The following is a 22,825-nucleotide window of genomic DNA, read 5'->3' on the forward strand; positions in this document are numbered from 1 at the left end:
AACCTTCCCACCCCACCTGGGACTCCCCCACCCACTGCCCAGGCCATCCTGCCATCCTTGACCTCTGGACTCACACTCTACCTAACCTGTGTCTACCTTTAGCACAGCCGGTCTGGCCAACGCCCACCACATACCCCTGCCGGTCAGGGGCTCCGAGCACAGCCAGCCTCAGGCTCCCAGATGCTGGCGCCTGGGCCTCATCCCAGCCCATCCTCAGGCCCCTGCCTCACGAGTGGGCCTGTTTCGGGTCTCCCCAGCCCCGCCTCCACCACGGCCGACAGGAACAGCGGCAGTAAGACACAGCTGGACAGCCTGAGGCTGTGGGGACGGCTGTCAATGGATGAAACAAACCCAGGGACGTGGCATGCCAACTTGTGGGCCACTCCTACATTGCGGTGAAGGCCAGATGACCCGCTCAAGGTCAGGGGCTGACAAGCGATGACTGCGCACCAGGAACCCCGACCTGTGCTGTGAGTCCCTGAGCCCGCCCCAACCCCAACTGGCTGGTGTGTGGCCTGGGGCAGAGCTGCCCCACAACACCTGCAAATGTGCCCCGTGGTCCTCCTGTGACGCTGGTGGCTGGGTCCCCACAGAGACCAGACCACGGGCCAGAGCAGGAGGAAAGACCCACAGCTTGTGTGGGACAAAGATGTGTCAAAAGCAAAGCTGTCTGACCCCAGACGGTGGTAAGGAAGCCTCTTGGCCTACAGGCTGCCCGCTCAGGGGCAGGGGAGGGGGGAGACGTGGTCCGAGATGGTGGCACGTGGCCACACGGCCAAGGAGCACACCTGATGCTCAGCAGGGCAACGTGGGCTGCAGAGCCTGACGGGCAGACGTCTCAGTCCACACACCCTGTGAGGCGGGGCCACCATGGGCCCAGAGCCGCGGGACAACCAAAGGACGACCTGGCCGTGGGCGTCAAGCAGGGATCACGAGGGTTTTCACATCAGCTCTATGTCGGGCGGGTCATGATGTGGAGCAGAAAGGGCACTGGGGTCCCCATGTCAGAGTCCCTGGGGGGCCAGGCCCCGGCTCCCAGGCCCCATGCGCTTCTCATCCCCACCTGAGTTTCTGACGAAGGGAAGCGCTGTGACCATCAGGGACCCTCAGGCTTGCGCCTGCGTGACAGGGACATGATTCCCTCCGCTCCCAGGGTCTAAAGCATCCCATGCCCTGAGCTCCTTGTGGCCACAAAGACCACCATCAAGAGACTCACCATGTCCGCTCTCTGCTTCTGGCCTCCCAGCTCCTCCAGGGCCTGTGACAGCTGAGCCTTCGAGACAAGACAGAAAGCAGGGTCAGTGGGCCTCCCGCGCCCATCTCCACTGCCCCCACCGCCCCCACTCCCTACTGAGCACAGGGTTCTCGGGAGCTGCGAGGCGGCCCAGCATGCCCACTGCTTATAGCAGGTGACCGGGCCGGGGTGGGGGTGCTGGGAAACACAGTGAGAAGTCCACCCCAAACCTGCTGGTGAAGCAGCAGAGTAGTTACGGGGGGCAGAGATGTTCCTGATGGGGTTTTCACACCCCTGGCAAGAGGAGTGCAATGCATGTCCTCCTGGCAAGCTCCCATTCTGGAAGAAGCCCTGAGAGTGACTTTCCCGACAGGGCCAACATCTAGGAAAACCCGACGCCCCCCAACCACTGTCCCCTAAACGGGTCTCTAGGATCCTCCCCGGGGGCCTGCCCCACCCCAGGACAGAGATGCAAGGGAGGTTCCTGACCGTCAGGGCCAACGGCAGTGCCGGGCCAGGTCCCAGCAACCCAGCAGGAGCTCAGGGGTGGCCGCCCTCCGGCCTGGCCAGTCCAGCTGGCATGTTAGGTCCCGATGGATGCCAGCATGGAGCGGGCAGCAGAGCGAAGTCCAGAGCAGCCCAGGGCCGGGGTCCCCCAGACCCAAGCCCTCATTGCTCCCATGTGCCCTGGGCCTGGACGCCACGAGCACCGTGTGTGCAGCCTGCCTGGGGTCCCGCACGGATACTCCCAGGCCAGGACGCGCCACGCAGGGACAGAAGCGGTCACACACCTTTCCCAGAACCCAGTGGAAGCAGATGCAGCAAACGAGTCGTGGGGCCTATTTTACGTGCCGGCAGCCACCGCGGTGCAGAAGCGCCGGGGACACTGGTGCTCAGGTGGAAGCCACAGGGTCTGTGCCACCCCGAGGAACGGCCCGACCCCGAGCAGGGACCAGAGCAGCCCACAGACTGGAAACCCTGGCCCTCCCGGAGTGACAGGCGGCAGACATGCAGAGGTCACGCACCACCTCCCGCTCAGGGCACCCCGTGGGCTCCCAGCGTCCAGCTCCTGAGGCATGCAGGGAGGAGACCGGCGGTGCGGGGTCCTCGGGCTGCGGGAGACCTGCATCTCGTCACGACAACGTCTGTGTGCACCCACCAAGCCTCCCAAGCACACCCGCTTCCGACACGCCAGCCCTGCCGATGAGGCCAGGCCTCCTGCTGAAAGCTCGTCAGTGCTCTGTGAGCCACATGAGCAGCGTGGCCAGGAGCGGAACTGAAAACACGGCGAACGCGGCAGGACAGGAATCACCCCCACAGCAATGGAACCTCCACTCCAACCCCAGCTACAAAACCGAGCCAGAAACCCCAAACTAAAGACCACCCATTAGAGCAAGTGCTAAGCTTCATGCCCAGCCCCGTGAGCCCATGAGGTGGCTCCTCACAGCCTACCGGCCTCAGCCTCACCTCAGGCCAGGCACAGAGGGATGGGCACAGCCACCAGGTGGGCGGGGGGACCGGTGGGGGGCACAGGTGGGCAGGTGGGAGGCTGGCGGGGGGTCAGGTGGGGGGCACAGGTGGGCAAGTGGGGGGGCAGGTGGGGGCACAGGTGGGCAGGTGGGGGGCACAGGTGGGCAGATGGGGGCTGGCAGGGGGCAGGTGGGGGCATAGGTGGGCAGGTGGGGGGCAGGTGGGGGGCACAGGTGGACAGGTGGGGGGCTGGCAGGGGGCAGGTGGGGGCATAGGTGGGCAGGTGGGGGGGTAGGTGGGGGGCATAGGTGGACAAGTGGGGGGCTGGCAGGGGGCAGGTGGGGGCATAGGTGGGCAGGTGGGGGGCTGGCGGGGAGCACAGGCGGGCAGGTGGGGGGCTGGCAGGGGCAGGTGGGGGACACAGGTGGACAGGTGGGGGGCTGGCAGGGGCAGGTGGGGGGCACAGGTGGCCAGGTGGGGGGGTAGGTGGGGGGCACAGGTGGGCAGGTGGGGGGCTGGCAGGGGCAGGTGGGGGGCACAGGTGGACAGGTGGGGGGCAGGTGGGGGGCACAGGTGGGCAGGTGGGGGGCTGGCAGAGGCAGGTGGGGGGCACAGGTGGGCAGGTGGGGGCTGGTGGGGGGGAGGCTGGCGGGCACTGCAGAGACCACCTCTCGTGGGCAGGATGTGATGTTTGAAGGACGGCCAGGAGAGGAGGCAAAGGCAACACCCGCACTGTGGTGGCCTATCTGTAAACTCACGGCCCCCCAAGAGAGACCGTATGCACACTCACTCGGACAGACCGAGATCCGCTCTGCAGAGCCAGGACGCAGCCCCCCCAGGAGTGGCACCTGCTCTTTCAGGCTGGCATTTGCAAGCGGCTTGTCAGGGAGAGGGGAGCAGACACATGCCGCCCGCCAGGCAGAGGGTCCCGGGCAGCGTGGCCCCTTTGCCCCCCACACCCGCCAGGGGGTCGGTTACAGGGCTCACGCTGGGGATGACGTCCGGCCCCACCCCGGGGCCTCCCCGTCTTGCCCACCTGATCGGTGCTGGCAGTGGACACAGAACAACCACGGTGCAGTAATGAAAAACAACGTGACCGAAAAGGGCACAGACAGACGTTTCCTGGAGGACAAAGCACCTGTGCCGACGAGCACACGTAAAAGGCCGTCAACTCCGCTAGAAACCAGGAAATGCCCATCGAGGCCCGCCGCGAATTACCACTCTGTACCCATTTAACTGGCAGAAACAAAGAACTCGGGCAATCCCAGGAGTCAGGACAGATGGTGGGCATAAAAACTAAGAGACCGCTCTGCGAAATGATTTGGGTTTTGCCTGAAGTCTAACGCGCATCACCTCTCGCTCCGTAATCCCACCCCACGAATGCGTTTACAGGAAACCACGGAACGTGTGCCTGGCTGATCTGCGGTGGTGAACATCGCAAACCACAAGGGGTGAACCCACACGCTGTGGTGTATCTGTGTGCACAGCAGTGGGACCAGCGTCCCCACACGGCCCTTGGGCGCGGCCCCCCGTGAGGTCAGCCAGGAACGGAGGAGAGTGCAGGGCTGAGTCTGCCCGTGGGCACACCAGGTGTCAGCCAGGCTCCCGCACTCAGACTCGGCAAGCAAGTCGCACGCAGAAAAGGAGCGGTGACCCCCGGGGCAGTCTGGGTGGCAGAGAGGGCCCCACGCCAGGACGCTGCAGATGGGTGCAGACACTTCACCGCGGTCTCTGCGAGGACGCGGGTGAGCAGGGGTGCAGGGACCATGATGAACAGGCCGCGGCTGATCCAAGATGCTCGGTGCCCCGCTCAACAACACAGTCCCTGCGAGAGAGAGATGCAGGTGGCGTGCTTCTCAATCCTCGCACGACGCGGGGCTCGGAAACGGCACAACCGTGACGGAGACCCGAGAGGGCTGCAGAGATGCAGGGAAACCAGGAGCTGGCAGAAACCCGACTTGGAGGAAAGTCAACCCTGCGTCGGGAACCAAGCGTTCGCGCACATCTCCCTGAGGGAGTCCCGCTTGGGCAGCCGTCAGGAATACGCCGCCCAGAGACTGAGGCCGGGAGGCTCTGGACCCTCCCTCCGGCCAGCCTGGAGAGCCCACGCTGTGCGAGGGGACCCGTCACACTCAACGAGACCGACGCTGACAACTCATGTGTCCCACGGAGGCAACGGGAGAGCGGGGGGCGCCCCCCACCCCCGAGGTGCCGAGCCAGAGACACAGGGCCGTCCCCACCCAGGGCACGGAGTTGCCGAGAAGCGTGTGCGGAGGCAGGGAGGGAGCGCTGCGGCGGACAGCGTGTGCGTCACGCCCCAGTGAGAAGCGGGGTCCGGAACACGTGCCCCCTGCACCCGGGAGGACAAGTCGGGGACGAGGAGAGGGTCCGTTCTGCTACACAAAGGAAGAAGTTTCCAAGAGCAGGAAGCTCGCCATCACCAAACACCATCCCACAACCTGTCACATGCCCCCCCCACGGGAGGCCCTCTGTGTCCAGGACCCCACGCACGCGGGAGGGCTCAGGTCGGGGAGGCCACGGGGTGGGCTGCTGACACAAGCCCATGGCCGAGGAGCCACACGACCAGGGGATGGGCCGGGTATGGGCAGGCAACCCAGGACGGAGCCTCTTGCTAGGTGAGCCGACTCTCCTTGGGGCCAGACCCGTGGGTGCGGGAGGGGCGTGCGCCCTCTGGCTCACGCACACAGGACAGCTGACGCCTTCGCGGGAGCTGGGGAAGGGGCAGCGGAGAGGCTCCCACATCCCACAGGACTGAAGACTGGCTACCCTCACCCAGACTCCGCCAGCCCTGACCGGCTGCATCTCCGCATGAGACACGGAGATCACAGGGGACCAGGAGAGGAACACGCGTGCCGAGTGGGGACTGGGGCCACAGTGCTGACGGGGCGGGGGGGGGGGTTGCTGTTACACGGCAGCTAGACTTGCAGCAGGGACGACGGGTGGGTGGGCGGGCAGTTCCCCGTGTCGCGGGCGGCCGCGGGTCACACCCAGCCGCACCGGGACTGAACGGGCACCAGCAGTGGCCCAGGGGACGCTCCCCATTGAGCAGGAAACACAGTCCGTCCAAGTGCATCCGCCACAGACGATACCCTGCAGGGGCACTGGTTGTAGAAGTGCCCAGGCACCTCTTCAACTGACCCACCCACGCCCGCCCTGCAGAGTGTGCTGCCTACCGCAAAGCAGCCCAGTTGGCGACCAGGCCCGAGTCGAGGCAGGGCACACAGAGAAGGAGGCCTGTGCAGCCTCATCCGCCCATCCCCGCAGGTGGCTGGACACCACAAGCCCTGCACCTCCCGGCCCACACCTGACACTAGACGGCTCTAAGACGCCAGTCTTTCCAGAATCCTGGGAAGCGGGCACGATGCTCGCCCAGCCCTGAGGGAGGGGCAGAGCCTGCGGAGCCCGGGCCTAGCGTAGAGGTCAGGCACCTGCCAGTCCCCGAGGCCGCCGGTCAGAGCCCATCGCTGGGCCTTAGCTCATCACTCCTTCCTGCGGCACTGTCCCTACAAGGTCACCCCACTGCACGGCCACGGCGGCAGGCGGGCACGGGTCTGCCTGCCTGCGGAGTGTCCCATGTCCGCACAGAGGCTGCTCGTCTACGAGAACGGCTGCTGGTCAGGCTGCCGTCTGTCCGGCGCATCCCGCCTGGCTCCGCGGCGATTTACCCCTGCCTTCCCCTTGAAATTTCTGCCAGGGCCGGGATGCCGCCTGAGCAGGAGGGTGCCATCAGGCCGCCCACACTCATCAGCCGCAGGTGGCCTGGCGCAGGCCGCGTCTGCGGCATCCGATCCACGCACAACAACTTCTGGGCTCCCGGCTCCGCCCGAGATGCTGAGGCCTCTGGGAAAGCCAGGCTCACACCCAGGAGAGGAGGATGGTGCACCCGGAGCCCTTGGACAGGCTCACAAGGTCTGGGGGCTGGGCGGCAGCAGTCGCTGCCGGGGGTTTTGGAGGGAGTCCAAGCAGGGCCCACAGACGGCAGTTTCAGGCTCCCAGCAAGGGCAGTTTCCTCCCTGCAGCCAGCATTCACGCGCCAGGGGCTGGGCGGAGGCCTGTAGGAACCCACGTGTGCCCCGCACGGGGTCTCAGCTGTCACTCCTGTGACCCTGCCTGAGCCCTGGCGTGCTGCACCCCAGTCTCCTCACTGGGAAAGGAGGGAAGGATGTATGTGACCAGCACGCTGGTGCTCGTCCTGCACGTCGCGGGGTCCGGAGGTAATGGGGGGACTGCTCAGGCACGAGGCTTACAGAGGGGTTCAAAAGGGAGGCCGGGGGCCAGGGAACAGCAGGCTGGCCGGAGAGTTACCGTCCCTTGGGCCGGTCACAGCAACAAGGCTAGAGCACCCCTTGAAGGGAACGGACACCTGCAATAGGCTCAGGAGGCCTGGGCCCCCGGGCTCCACCCCAGCCCAGCTGACCCGGGGGTCTGCAAGTCAGTGGGGCTGGCTGGGAGCGCAGATGCGTGGAGGCAGCCCAGGAAGAGGTACCGGGCACAGGGCCCAGGCGCCCCACGGAAGGCGGCACACCCAGCGGCATGGATCGGGCAGACAAGGTGTGCGGAGAAGCCGGGTGCCCACAGGGACATGTCCTCCAGCCAGGCCCCCGGGTGGCCACTGCGCTCAGACACACGTCCCCGGCCACGCGCCCCTTGTGACAGGTGGAGGCTGCACCAAGACCTCGTGTGGCTATTTTTATCCGGAGGTGAGAAGCTGCTACCGAAGATCCAGCACCCCGAGTGTAGGAGCCCAGGATCGGCAGACGGGCAGTCCCTGCAGGCCGGGACAGGCTGCCGGAAAGCTGGCCGGCCACGCCGGGGAAGATGCAAGGGCACCCAGCACACTCCCCACATGCCTTACAGAGAGGAGTGGGGAGGCGAGAGCCCAGGGAGGCCAGGGTGCGCCCACAGTCACAGGTCACATAGAGGGAACGAGACAGAAGCGTCAGGCCTCCTGCCCTTTCTCTACTTCACGCGTCAGTTTGTGACCAGGTGGAAGGAAAAAGGAGACACCAGCCAGTCATCAGGGCCCTACCGGGTGGCAGCACCCACACCCACTCATGGTCTTTGTCTGACAGAGGCCCCGAGGGGTAGAGCCTGCCCAGCGTAGACAGCAGCCACACGACTAGCTTGCTGCCACGCAAGTAGGTGGGCTGCTCACGGGGCCCAGTGGTGGCCTGGAGCCTGGGTTCTGTCAGGTGACCCTGGCTGAGTGTGGCCCGTCAGAAGGAGACGTCCGCACCACTGAGGCCACCGCTGCTGGGACCCAAGCAGCCAACGCCTCTCCCACACCCAGAGCATGCCTGGCCCTGTAAGGCTCTCCTCGGTGGAGCCTCGGACCCAGGGCAGGGCCCAGTCCCTCCCGTTCAGCAGGCCGGGTGCTCACACTGGAGCAGGGCTTTCGGAATGTGGGTGGGGACCAGCACTGCAGTGTCACCGGGGAACCCTCCACAGATACAACGTCTCAGCCCAGCACCCCCACCCCCAGGGTCACACCCTTCAGGCCATCTGGACGTGCACCAAGGTCGAGAACACTGCCTCAGAGGTTTAATTTGGAGCCTGACAACCAGAGGCCAGTCCCAAAGTCGCCACATTCCTGCACCAAGACAGGAAGTGAAGGACTGGTCTGGGACGTCAGCAAGGTGGCGGGGCAGGAGTTTCCACCGTCACCCCGCAGAGCACGGGTTGAGAACACTATCTATGGGTAAGGACAGAAAAGAGGACAGAAACTAAGAGCTGCTGTGAAAAGATTAATAAAATGGATAAACCTCTCGCTAAACTCAGTGAATAAATACAACTGACATAAAACTGGAAACGAAAGAGAAGACATCGCAACAGACAGCACAGAAATACGAAGGCACGTAAGAAACTACTAGTGACGATTACCAAGACATGGAACAACCTGAAAGAAACAAACTCCCAGAAACACGCAAACTCGTGAGAATAAACCACGAAGAGGGGCACCTGGGTGGTTCAGTGGTTAAGCATCTGCGTTCCGCTCAGGTCATGATCCCGGGGTCCTGGGATGGAGTCCTGCGTCGGGCTCCCTGCTCAGCGGGAAGCCCGCTTCTCCCTCTCCCTCTGCTTGCTGCTCTGCCTACTTGTGCTATCAAATAAATGAATAAAATCTTAAAAAAAAAAAAAAAAAAAGAATAAACCACGAAGAAACAGAAGATCCAAACAGACCAGTAGCAAGTAAGGAGGCTGAACTGGCAATAAAAATCTCCCAACAAAGAAAGGTCCAGGACCAGTTGGTTTCACCAGTGAATTCAACCAAACATTTAAAGAATTATTACCAATTCTTCTCAAACTCCTCCAAAAAAATCAGAGAGAAAGGATCACTTCCAAACTCATCTTATGAGGCCAGCATTAGCCTGATGCCAAAGTCTGACAAAGACGCTACAAGAAAACCAAACCATAGGCCAACATCCTGACGAACACAAATACAGAAACCCTCAACAAAGTACTAGAAAACTGCATTCCACAGCATGTTAAGAGGGTCACAATTCGGGCGCCTGCATGGCTGAGTCGGTTGAAAGTCCAACTCTTGGTTTTGGCTCAGGTCATGATCTCAGGGTTGTGGGATCGAGCCCTGTGTCACGCTCCATGCTCAGCCCAAAGTCTGCCTGGGATTCTCTCTCTCCCTCTCCCCCTGCCCCTTCCCTCCACATGTGCACACTGTCTCAAATAAAGAAAGAAAAAAAAAAAAAAAGAGGGTCACATACCAGGACTGAGTGGGATTTATCCCCGGGATGCAAGGATGGTTCAATGTGCACAAATCAAGCAATGGGATGCACCACATTAATGGGAGGCAGGATAAAAATCACAAGATCATCTCAATAGATGCACAAATAGCACTTGATAAAATTCAACGTGCTTTAATCATAAAAATTAATTAGGTACCAAAGGAAAGTGCTTCACCATTATAAAGGCCATACAGGACAAGCCCACAGCTCACATCATACTCAGCGGTGAGAAGCTGAGTGCTTCCCCCTGAGATCAGGAACAAGACAAGGATGCCCTCTCTCCACTCCTATTCAACATGGTACTGGAAGTCCTAGCCAGAGCAATCAGACAAGAAAAAGAAGTAAGAGGCATCCAATTCTGCAGGGAACGAGTAAAACTGCCCCTGCAGATGACATGATCTAACACGTAGAAAATAAGACTCCACCAGAAAACTGTTAGAAATCACCACTGAATTCAGTAGAGTTGTAGGATACATAATCGACATGCAAAAGTCAGGTGCGTTTCTTCACGCTGACAATGAACAATCCAAAAAAAAAAAACCAATTCTATTGCACCAGCATCAAAAAAACAATAAAATATTTAGAAATAAATCTAAGCAAGGAGATGAAACACCTGTAGACTGAAAACTATAAGACACTGATGAAAGAAACGTAACAAGACACAAATAAATAAAAAGACATTCCATGTTCATGGATTGGAAGACATAATACTGTTAAAATGTCCATATTACCCAAAGCAAAGTATAGATTCAATGCAACCCCTACCAAAATTCCAATGGCATTTTTCACAGAAACAGAAAAATTAATCCTAAAATTTGTATAGAACCACAAAAGACCCTAAGTAGCTAAAGAAATCTTGAGTAAGGAGAACAAAGCTGGAGGCATCACACTTCCTGATTTCAAACTACCACAAAACGGTCGTAATCAAACCAGCATAATACTGGCCTAACAACAGACACACACACCAATGGGACAGAATACAGAGCCCAGAAGTAAATCCATGCACATACGTTCAACTAATACTTGACAAAGGTGGCAAGGAATCGCAATGGGGAAAGGACAGGCTCTTCACCGAACAGTGTTGAAAAAACTGGACATCCACGTGGAAAACAACGGTAGTGGACCCCCAATCTCACACCACATAGAAAATCAACTCAAAATAAAGACCTGCAACCATAAAAATTCTAGAGGAAAACAGGGGAAAAGCTCACTGACGTTCATCTTGGTGATTTCTTTTTATTTGACACCCAAAGCATAGGCAACAAAAACGAAAATAAACCAGTGGGACTGCATCCAACTCAAACGCTTGTGCACAACACAAGAAACCATCAACAAAATGCAAGACGATGGGTGAAAATATGGACTGGGGAAAAAATATTTGCAAACCATCTATCTGACAAATGGTTAACATCCAATACATGTAAGGAACTCTTGCAACTCGATGGCAAAGAAACAAACACCCAATTAAAAGTGGGAAAAGGATCAACATAGAAATTTTCCTAAAGAATAACCGGTACATGAGAAGGTGCTCAGCACCGCTCATCATCAGGGAACCTCACGTGAGGACCACAGTGGGGTCTCACCTCACACCTATTAGGTGGGGATTCTCAACTGGACACCAGACCACCGGTGCTGGTGGGGATGTGAACTGGCACAACCACCATGGAGTCCTCAAAAAATTCAACATAGAAGTATGACCCATATGATCCAGTATTCCAACTTTGGGAATATGACAACAGGAAATAAAATCACTCGCTCAAAGAAGTGCCTGCACCCCCGGGTTTGTCACAGGACTACTCACAACAGCCAAGACATGGAAGCAACTGAAACGCCTGTCAGCGGACAACGGACAGAAGAAACGTGCTAGATCTACACAATGGAAGATTCTTTAGCTTTAAAAAAGAATCAGCCCCCAACATTTGTGACAAGATGAACAAACCTGGAGGACATTATGGTAACTGAAAAATACTTAAGACAGACACAGAAAGAAAATACGGCAAAACCTCACTTACATGCAGAATCTGAAAATGCTGAGCTCACAGAAACAGCAGAAATGTGGCTGCCAGGGGCAGGGTGGGAGGCACGGGGCAGTGTGGGTGCACGCGTGCACACTGCCGGGTAAAAGGGGAACACGACCTGGAGACCTCACGCACACAGCCCGCTCACAGGCTCATGGCCAACTGCACGCACCACGGGCCTGAAATGTGCTAGACAGCAGATCTCCAGTGTTCTCACCACAGAAGAAAGCAAGCCGGGCCAGGCCAGGCGACGCAGGGTGACCAGCTGGACTGTGGTGGTCACTGCACCTCGTGCACGGACACCCCAGCTCCACACTGTACCCCTGGATGTATGTAACTGTATCGGCCAATCACCCCCCGTGCAGCTGGGGTGCTGGCTCCGCAAGCCCAGTGTCCGCCCTTCCCCAAGGGTCCAGTGGGGCCAATGCCCAGGCCCAGAGGCCAGGGTTCTGCTGAGGTGTCCCGCACAGAGCCCGTCACCAGCCCTGCGCCACCTCCTGCCTCAGTCCTGAGCACGGGAGCTGGAGCCTCCACCCGACATCGGTCTCCCGTGGGTCCCCCTGCCTGTGCACTCGGGGAGCGCTCCCCACGGAGGGGTCCCTGAGCCCGGCTCGTCTCACTGACCCCTTCTCGTCTCCCCTTGTCTATAATACAGTGTCCGTCTTTTAACACTGTCTGCAGACTTTTCACTGTTTTCACTCTGTGCTTTTTCCCAGGACAGTCACCCCGAGTTCTTCATGCAAGGAGAGCAAGCAGATACTTTCCCAAGTAAGAAAAGCAGGCCCTGGATCTGCTGAACTACCCGGGGCTCCTCCGGAGGCCAAACCACCCCCGGCCCGGGCAGGAGGGCACGAGCACTGTCATCGGGCCCTCACAGAAGTCATCGGAAATTGGGATTTTCCGCATGCCTTCGTGAAGCGAGCAGCACCATAATCTGTTTTAATTAAATAAACTAGGAAAACAAATCAGGCTGACAGGTGGAATCGAGGTGGTATGAGCTGCATATTTATAGCTCTGTCGACAGAGGAAGGTTCGTGACATATGCTACCAACTTCTGCAGCCGCTTTATTAAGTGGAATAAATAAAATCCATGCAAAACGGCACAAACTTCACCAGAGACAGGCTACTGGGATTCTCTCCATCTCAACACTTCCAATTTGTTTCACTGAAACGTGTCTGCCGGACTCGAAACGTGCTCCACATGAGAACTACCTGATTAAGCTGAAGAAGCGCAACGCAGCAGCTCGGAAGGAGCTCTCCCCTGCCGCCCCCCACCCCAGACTTCCCCATTAGTGAACAGACAGGTCCCCTGGAGCAGCTCCCTCCCCGCACCTGCCTGAGGGCACCTGCCAACCTGGCTCAGGGGCCCCCCACCGTCGTGGTGCCTCCACACAAGCAGCAGCACGCTGGGGGCCCCAGGAAGAGTGGGGCTAGAACAGGCGTCCGGTAACTACAGCCGGCACCCAAATCCAGGCCCCCCACCTGTCTTGTCAATAAAGTTTTATTGGCACACGGCAATGCCCACCATTCACAGATGGCCCAAAGCTGCTTTCCAGCGGCCACAAGCACAGAGCTGAGCATGTGGCCGCACAGCCCACAGAATGTACTGTCTGGCCCTTTGTGGGCAAGGCCCCTGCCAACCCAAGTGAGAAGACACAGGGGCTCGTGGTGAGGGACGGGGTGGGGGGAGGGAAGCCATGGCAGAGGGGGAGGAGGGAGGGAGAGGACATACAGAGCAGACATGAAGGCAGAACACAAAACAAGAAAGGAAACGAAAGGAAGCAGCACCGGATTGCGGGGGGGGGCGGGAAGGCAGAGAGACGCGCACACCCCACACCCGTTAGGCGTATCCTGAGTGCCAGCACGGTAATGTTCTCTCCCTCTGTCCCCTCGGACCCTGCCTTCTAGACAGGCAATCCATCAGGCAGCCAAGGGAGCTGCGGAGAGTTAATCCGCCTCTGTAATCAGACCCCGAGGGCTGTGGGGGTGTTCTCCCTGAATGCACTTCATGGCTCCCCACAGCTCCTTAAAGGCAGTTGAACAAAACAGGCGACTCTGGGGGCTCGCCAGTGAGCGGAGCACAGCTGCTCGTCCAGGGCCCACGTGCGCCCCCCAAGCAGTGGGTGCATCCGTGCAGTGACAGAGGTCTTGTCTGAGAAACACTAAGGAACCTTAATAACCAGGTTCTACAAACTGACATAACTTTGTACTGTGGGTCAGTATGTGATGCTCAACGAATAAACTTCTGGCAGGCCCTTCCGAGCAGTGTTTAAAGCTCTCCAAGTTCCTAATACATAAAACATTACTATTTAACAAGCAAGAAGAGGGAAACCCGCCCCGAGCCCTGGAGAGCAGCACCCTGTGGCCTGCAGGGCCCGGGGTCAGCACGGGGCCGCTGCGACCTGGAGGGTCCAAGCTGGGGTGCCTGCACCTGCTGCCTGGACCAGCGAGCTGCTCCCGCCCAAGTTGGACGAACGGGTCCACTCACTGGGCCACAGGTCTCTCCCAGGGCTGCCTGCCCACTGCGGGTCAGGAAGCAGGCCAGCAGAGCCGAGGCCGCAGCCCCTGGCCTCGCAGGCCCGAGCAGCAGCTGCCGAGGACCCAGGGCCTCAGCACGGAGGGGCTCGGGGCTCCAGTCTGGAGTGCAGCCCCACAGCTGAGAGAAGGAGTAAAATGGGCTTCAGAGACCCCGGCTTCAGAGCTGCCCCGCAGTAGATGGTCTGGACCCCTAGAGGCCCGTCCCCCAGAAAGGGCAGGCTGGAGATGGGAGGATGGAAAGTAGGGCTGGGTCCCCCAGGCTGCCACAAAACCAGGGGCTCCGTGAGCCTGTGTGAGCAGAGTGAAACCACCCGCACCCTCACATGCCTGCCCACCCTCTGTCCACCAACAGGGACACCTGCGTCTGCAGGACTCTCCGCTCTGCCAGGCCCACGTCTGGGTTTTGGTGTCCATGAGGCTCCCGGACCTGAGAGACCCCAACTCACAGCCCGCAGCCACCACTTGGGCCCAGCAGGACGGCACTGCATTCCTTCTCTCCTGGCCCCACCAGCTGCCAAGGACCCTGTGCATCAAAACCCCCGTTTGCTGACTCATGGCGGGGGAGGGGAGGTAGGGGGGGACTGTGTCTCCAGCCTGAGCCCCTGTGTCCGCCCCCCCACGCCCCATCACCTGAACCAAGCATGCCGCAATGCCTCCGGGTGCTCTCCTCCCCCTGCTCTGCAGAGCGTCAGCACAGTGGCCGGGGCGGGGGGGACAGGACACCCACCGTCAGGACACTGAGGCCCATCACAGAAGGTGACTGTGGGAGGGCAGAGCTGTCCGGCCCCTCCTGCCGCACGGCGCCCCACACCTCTCATCGCTGGCGTCACTGGGGGCGCTGATCTTGGTGTTGCTGCTCTGGGCACCGCGGACATGACCACCTTCACGTCCACCTCATCTGCGAGCTCGCCCCAACTCTTTCCTCACCCCTCCCTTCCTTCTCACTGCGACAGGCTTACTTCCTAAAGCCGGGGCCCCCTTCTCCGACTCGGACCTGCTCCTGGATGGCAAGCGGCTCCCGGGGCGCCTGCAAGCAGCGGCCTCCCACACGGGAAGCGGGTGGTCCCGGTGTCGCAGGAGGGCCTACGTGGTGCGGGCAAGACAAGGTCCTAAAGTGGGCCCTTCCCTTTAAGGGCTGCACGCTCTCCAAGATGCTGATGGAGCCACCCCAGGGCCCACGTGAGAACGGCCACCCCTCGCGGGGCACACGGAGGGAGCCCCTCTGCACCACTGCCGGGACTGTGGCTGTAACGCAGGGGAGCAAGGGGGGTACTTCGTGCACGCCCACCTTTTCTACCCTTCTACACCATCCGTCCGTCTAAAACGCTCTCACCCTCCACACAGCGCAGAAGGAGGCCATTTGCTGTGTGCGTGCTTCCCGGAGCACTTCTGTGGCCTCACCGAGTTAGGGCTGCCCCTGCTCGGGCTGCCGGAGAACCAGCCAGACTAGGCCAGACGGCACGGGACAGCGGGAGCGATGCGGCCTCTCTGCAAGGATGGACGTCCCTGGAAGCGGATGAGGCAGGGCTCCCCACAGGTCCCCCCACCCCGCACGCCGCGTCCGGATCCCACAGACGACCCTGAGAGCGGACGTGCCTCGGTTCTAGCAGCAGCTAGCACGGAACTGAGCGCGGCAGGCACGCGGCCCCCGCAGAAGGAGCTCTGTGGACCTCGCACGTGGCAGGCCCCGCCTTGCTGCCCCACCCGGGACCCCTCGTCCTCACTGCACCCTGCACCGCCCCCATGACGTGTGCCAGATGGCCCCCTCTCTGCCTCCCGGGGAGGACGCCCTCCTCCCGCACAGATTCCAAGAGAGGGCTGCAGGGAGGCCAGAGGGTGTCTCAGCAATGAGAGAAAGAACAGAGGCTGAGGAGACCCCTCCAGTCCCCACCCAAGGCCTGGACCCAGGAGCAGGACCCGTGGCTTCGTCTGCTGCCACCTGGTGGGGGCCGGGAGGCGCACAGCTCTTGACAGGGGTGGACGCAGGCCTCTGAGCAGGACTGGACGGGGTCCAGGTCCGACCACCCCCAGGGTGCACTGACCCAACCACTGCCTCTACCCACCAAAGGCTGGGTGGTTGGGGGGCTGCTGATTGCTAACACCTGCTTCAGTAAGCTTCACTTCACCGGCCTGCTGATGTTCCAGAAAGCCCAGGGGACAGTGACCGGTGGGCCTGAGCCAGGATCGCCTGGCTGCCAGTCTCCCCATGTTTGCTCCTCCCTTGCAGGCAGCAGCTTGGGCCCGGGTGGGCTCGTGTGGAGGCTGACTGAGCCGCTGTGTGCGACAAGGTGTAGAGGGCACGTGCGGAAGGACCAGACAGCCAGGAGGCTTTGCGGGGAGGACCAGGACCTCTGCTGCAGCAATCCGGATGGCGAGCAGAGCCAGTGTCCAGGGCTCTAAGTCTGTGTCTCAAGGTTAGCGCTCAGCCTCAAAGACAGGGGGTCCCAGGGAGCAGGGGCTATGCACTGGGGAGTCTCTCTCCCAGTACAGATCTGGGTCAGTCTGGCCTGGGAGGAGGGCAGGAGACCAGCAAGGGGCTGGCCTGCTTCTGGAGGGGCCCATCCGTGCCCACATCCAGGAGGAAAAGGACAGTGACCAGGACAGAGAGGAACAGATGGTCGTGTTGGTGACGCTGGCTGAGCCTGGGCATCCTCCACCGTTTGGACTCGCCCAGGACTCCAGGGGGGTGGACGGGAAGGCGGGCTGATGCCCCACTACACTGCTGAGCACAGAAAGGGGGTGCAGGGGGTTAGGGGCCTTCTCTGCTGGAACTGGGCCGGTCCTGAGCAAGCAGGCAGGACTCCAGGAGAGGAAGACAGGAGGCGACTGGGAGCCCGTGGCAGAGAGCTGAGACAAAGCTGGTGCCCGTGTGTCCGCCCAAAGCAGGCCGTGTTGCCTAAAAGCCGTCGGGGGAGGGGTGAGCCCGTGCTGGGGGCCAGATGTGCAGGCCCAGCGAGGTAAGATGGGGTGACCCCGCCGGCCAATGACAGCTCCTCATCACCCCGACATACAAAACCCAAACAGATGGCACGGGGGGTGCCAGATCTGTCAGCCTCGTCATTAACTGATCAGGGCGCAGGGGGTGCACACACAGGAGGAATCGCTCAACGTAAAAAATCCCAGGGACGACTGAAGGTGTCAGGGAAGCTTCCCTGCAAGTCTCTCATTAATGTTTCATGTGCAGCCAAATGTGTCATAATAAAACGGCTATTAACGCACTTACACTTACGATGGCGCGCTCGGTGCGGCCGGAGCTAACCTTCCCAATCAGACTGAAAATCTGCCTTGGACGACAGAACCAGCAGCAGCCCCTCGGCGGGCCTCCTCCCCCGGGCCACCAGGTCAGAGCATGGACCAGCACGCGGAGGACAGGCGGCCGGCCGTGCGCCCGCTGCACACTCACCTCCACCTCCGAGCTGTGCGCGTGCACCTTCTGTACCATGTCCTCGGCCTCGCGCATGCGGCGCGTCAGCTGGGGCGAGTACTCGGCCGCGGTCAGCTCGCTGTCGTAGGAACCCAGGATGGCGCGCATCCCGTCCCGCTCCTGTGGGCACAGAGGGCAGGTGGTCAGGCTGGGGTGGCCTCCCGGGGCTCCTCAAAGAGCTCAGTAGCGTCTGGATTCACAATGGCCTGACAGAGCCCAGCCAGGCCCCGGCAGGGCCCCAAGCGCTCTGAACCAGCAGCCTGAGCACGACCGGGGTCTTGCCTTCATCCAGGCACTCCCCACCACCGCCTGGCCTTGAGCTGCAGGGTCTGTGGAGACCTGCGGTGGCCAGAGACCCCTCCCTGGAGCCTGCTGACTCCCCCATTCCAGCCAGTCCCAGGCCCTACCAAACTCCAGGAATGGCCCCAGGAACACACCGACAGGGCCAGGCCAGGGAGGAGGTTTGAATACCCTGCCTCCCGCGACTTCTGACCTGGCCTCTAAGCCACACAGCAGTCTGGAGAGATTCATCCAAGCAGGAGGCTGGAAGAACCAAAGCGAGCCTTCCATCCGCCCAGACTCTGAACTGCCCCAGACTCCCTGCTGAACAGCTCTGGCCTCGGCGAGCTCCGTCTCCCCGTAGAGCTCATGGGATGCCTGGGGCCACAACCCCAGCCTGCAGATGCATCACTGTGCACCAGCCATGCCAAGGCACACCCAGGTCTCAGGGGAGGATGTACCAATCATACAGCGCCAGGACTAAGCTGCAGAGAAGTCACTGCTCGGGGGTGCCCTGCTAGAAACACCTAGTAAGGCTGAGCGTGAGCCAGAGTCCGGGGCCCCGGGAGAGGTGGACGGCTTCTCCTGCCCAGGACTAGAAGATCCCTTCTTCAGATGTTCGTGGAGGGAGACGACCTTCTGGAGGCCAACCAGGAAAGGCTGCAGGGACCCAAGGTCCCTGGGTCCAGCAACCGAGCGGCTCTGGACGGTCTGCACAAAGGACACCGTGCCAGGAAAGGAGTTGCTGTCTCCCCTGGGGGCCTGCCCACCCCCTTTCTCACTCCCTAACTGTGGGCCTGGATTCTTCCTCAGCCTCAGCAGACCCACAGCCTGAGCTGGGGGCTGGCACCTGCCCTCCTGCCCCACATTCTGCCTATGTGCTGTCACCAGGGAAGGCCACATGGAGAAAATCAAGTCATTGTGCAGGGAACCCAGGCATTCTGAGCATGCTTCTCATACCCTCATGCACACAAACATCCTGGGGCGGCTTGTGCGATGTCAGCTCAGTCTCAGCAGGTCTGGCGTGGCCTGAGAGTCCGGTTCACAAACAGGCGCCCAGACAGGCTGATGCTGCTGGAGCGTGGGACACAGAGCTCCATGGCCACTGCCTGGGGCAGGTTCGTCCCAGCTCCGCCCCGGGCTAGCTGGGCACCTGAGGCCAGAGCACTCACCCCCAACCTCAGCTCCTGGATCAGTGGGGTAATCTGCTGGTCCCAAAGGACGGATGTGAGGATCGATGCCGTCACAGACGCTGTGCCCGCCCACTGCCCCGTAAGTGAGGCCCCGTGATCTCATCCATGTCAGCACACAGACCTCCACGGGTTCACGGGCGCATCGTGCACCAGCCCTGGCACTGCCTTCCCTCCCTCGAGGTCCCCGACCCTCCAGAGCAGGGCGTCCAGACACGCAACAGGGACAGCCCGTACCAGCACGGGCTCAAAGGCACATTCACGGACCCGAAACAGCCCCCCACGTCACGTTCTCTTGGTGGGAGAGGCCCTCCTTCTCAGGCGGGGAGGCAGAGCTCAGAGCTCACAGCCCGGTCATCACTCGGCGTGGACTCCACAATTAGCTGATGACAAGAAATTCAATAAGTGAAAAATTAAAGTCACAAATCCACCTGAACTGGTTGCACGTCCATGGGAAATCTGTTTCCACAGGAAGGTTTATCAAGTGTCCTCATTTTATTGGAATCCTTTATCTTGGTATTGACTTCTACACCTGGAGCTCCTCTGCAGAGTGCCGCTGCCCCCGGGGGCAGGTAGGGGGCTTCCCTTCCAGAACAAGCTGCAACCATCACCTCCACCGACCCATCCGTGCCCACAGCGCGGCCCTTCTGCACAGGGCTCTTCCATCACGTCTCCAGGCGAGCCGAGGCTGACGAGGAGGAGGAGCACATGAACCAGCAAGGCTGCTGTTTGGACCTGTTCAAGAAATTGTTTTGTCATTACTAGTAAAAGTCCAAGAAACGTGCTGGTTTGATTTGATGACTTTTTAATGAGTGATTCCACTTGTGGTGAAGTTTGCTTCATTTCCACTTGAACAAATGCCGGCGATTAATCCCTGAGCAAACAGGCATCCGGTGCAGGCCGCAGAAGCCTCAGAGATGCGCCCCGAGTACAAAGCAGGAGGCTGCTTCCCACCGAGCCCCTCTCCTCGGCACGGAGCGGTACAGGCAGGTTCATCCACGCAGACGTGAAGCGGGGGCTGCGGGCCGCCACCCAGGGAGCCACAGAGCCACAGCGGTGCCCGAGGCCCGCTCCACCCGCGCCAGCCCCAGCCGTCTGTGAACCAGCGTGGGCCCCGACAACCTCACGTCTGGGATGACCTTCACCGGCCCTCCTGCCCCCGGGCCTCAAGGAGCCCGACTACTGGGAGTACCCCTCTGCCCTGTAGACGGAGCCCCCCGGCCGAGGGCGGACAGACGCAGGACAGACAGCTCATGACCCTGCCCACCTCCCTGACCGGCGCTGAGCTCTGCAGCAGGTCAGTACCAGGGACAGGACGGGTCTTCTGGAAGCTCTGAAATATGCCCCATAACGGCCCAGAGCCTGGGGAGGGCAGAGATGAGGGGTTCTGAACAAACCAGTGCTTCCTTCTGAAGCTGGGAAGGAATGACCATCCAGTCCAGGCCGTGCTCTCCCAGGAAGGAAGCTGAGGCACGGAGGTGCCGAGTTGTTCGTCCAAAGCCCCACAGGGAGGATGGGCACTGGCCCGGTTCGGGGGGCCGGCAGGTGCTGGGAGCCCCGGCAGGGACATGGCTGGACTCAGGGCACGAGTGGGCTCGTGCAACAGCCCTGCAAAGGCTGTGTGATGGGGGGTGTAAGCGAAGCAGCCAGCAGCTGCAGACACGACAAAGTCTGGCTCGCAGGGTCAGAGACTCTGTCTCCTCAGGTGCGGCCGAGCCACGGCAGGGACAGAGGCCAAAGGTGACGTCCCACTCTCACACCCGGAAAGATCACCCTGACTGGTGCCCAGATGAGCTGCACACCCCCAAGTTCCCAAAGAACAGGCCGCCCTACTCCACAGGCTCCCCCACACAAAAGTACCCCAGCACGTGGTCCTAACCCTCACATAAACAGACCCCAAACAAACCCCCTGGGCTCCTCCTGAGTCCAGAGGGGGCGGCCAGCCCTGGAGCCTGGAGCAGGACCCTCCCTGGGGTGGAATGGAGTCAGCCCCTCATGCAGGGGAGAAGCAAAAAATGCAGTGCCCGAACACGGTGGAAGATCAGAGCAGAGAATCCAGACCCAAAAACTCAGTATGCGCAGTGGGCAATCTTTAGAACAAAACAGAGTGTTGCACGCTCATACACACACCAGCACTGACTTTGGGCGGACTGACTACACAGCAGCCCAAGACCGCAGGCGTGACAGGCACCATCAGGAACAAGCAGAGATCCCGGCGAGAACAGCAGAACTTCGCTCTAGGAGCCAAACAAGTTCCAGAGAGAAACTTCTAAGGACCAAACAAGGAAGGAAGGAAGGAAGGAAGGAGGAAGAAAGAAAGAAAGAAAGAAAAAGAAAGAAAGAAAGAAAAGAAAAGAAAGGAAATAAATAAATAAATAAATAAATAAATAAATAAATAAATAAATAAAACAGACCACAGAATACAAATGAAAACAGACCTGCAAACACAAGAATTAGGAGAATGAAACCCACGGTATCAGGTAATAGAATAATCAGAAGCAGAATAGAAAGTACGCATGCTGTGTTTAAAACAGTGAAGAAACGTGGGCGCCTGGGTGGCTCAGTCGATAAGCTTCTGCCTTCGGCTCAGGTCATGATCCCAGTGTCCTGGGATCGAGCCCTGCATCGGGCTCCCTGCTCTCCGGGAAGCCTGCTTCTCCCTCTCCCACTCCCCCTGCTTGTGTTCCCTCTCTCGCTGTGTGTCTCTCTCTGTCAAATAAATAAATAAAATCTTAAAAAAAAAAAAACAGTGAAGAAAAGGATTTAAATTATCAGCGAGAAACAATACATCAAAGAAACAAGCAAATTTAAAACAAAACAACAAAAAAAAAGCAGACTAAATGAAGCCCAACAAGGTAAAAGAACAATTTAAAAGCTTAAATAAGTAAAACAGCAATTCAGCTATGGCTGAAGAGAGACTCGGTGCTCTGGAAGAGAAATCGAAGGAACAAGCCAGAAAAAACAACAAAGGACAGAGAGAAAATGGGAGCCAGCAGCTGATGGCCAAGGCAGAACACGGGAGGGAAGGGTTTCTATCAAAATTAGGGAGAAAGGACAGAAAGGACAGGAAGGCAACAATCAAGGATGGACACAATGGTTGAGAAGCTTCCAGACGTGATTAAAAGCACCCACCCTCAGATGCAAGAGCCCACAAACCTTCCAGAGTGCACGCACATGGTCGCGGCCCCAGCAGGCTGGCCACAGGAAGGGCGGTAAGACGCGTGCATCTGGGGCAACAGTGAGGCGGGGGAGGGGGGAGGGCCGTTCCCAGCAACAACTTCCCCAGAGGAGGGCACACAGGACGTATTCCAGGACTAAGGCAAGGGATCACAGAAGCAAAACTGAGAAACAGGAAAGGAAAATGAGCGACGGACTCGACCACGTCCCAACGCAGGCAACCGTGACTGTGTGAGATCACAAGGTGCCTGACTCACGGGGCGGGACAGGGGGGACGAACGCAGCTCCTGGCCCACCGACAAGGAATGCGCGGCGACAGGTACTAGATACCTGAACAGCTACGAGACGCGACGGAGCAGGTGGGAAGGAGATGCACGCACCCACGCACACCTGTGCGCACACTCTCTCCGGAAGCTCAGCCAGACCCCCGCTGCCTCCAGGGGGATGAGCAGGACAGGGCAGGTAGAGGTGTGCTTCTCACTGTGCACCTGTTCATAACTTCTCAACTCTGTGATGTGGAGGTACCATCCACCGATGCACAAATTAGAAACAGAAATTCAGGGAAAAAAGAACTAATATGAAATATAATAAAAGCATTTAAGGGAGGCCTGGGGCCTTAAATTGTTCCAGAAGGGATAAAGATATCATTAAGCACCCACTACATTAAATATGCACGGGAACCTTTAAAAGAGGAGAAACAGAGAAAAATATAAAAGAGAGAAAAACGATGTAAG

At 59.5% G+C, this 22,825-nt stretch overlaps 1 protein-coding gene across 8 annotated transcripts in view; it reads right to left on the reverse strand.

Moving 5' to 3' along the window:
- MAD1L1 (mitotic arrest deficient 1 like 1) overlaps nt 1-22,825 on the reverse strand; it is a 319,758-nt gene that overhangs the window by 131,335 nt on the left and 165,598 nt on the right. For 6 of the 8 annotated variants that reach the window (XM_036074189.2, XM_036074183.2, XM_036074192.2 and 3 more), the window contains 2 exons: nt 17,425-17,565; nt 1,217-1,273 (listed from right to left, as the gene is read on the reverse strand). In XM_036074189.2, the coding sequence (XP_035930082.1) occupies nt 1,217-1,273; nt 17,425-17,565 (198 nt within the window). Of the gene's footprint in view, nt 1-1,216; nt 1,274-17,424; nt 17,566-19,345; nt 19,618-22,825 lie in introns of those variants that run through there. The other 2 variants (XM_036074195.2, XM_036074187.2) reach the window with 2 other exon arrangements.

This window comes from Halichoerus grypus, chromosome 6 (assembly GCF_964656455.1).
Source record: "Halichoerus grypus chromosome 6, mHalGry1.hap1.1, whole genome shotgun sequence".
NCBI classification, from domain to species: Eukaryota; Metazoa; Chordata; class Mammalia; order Carnivora; family Phocidae; genus Halichoerus; species Halichoerus grypus.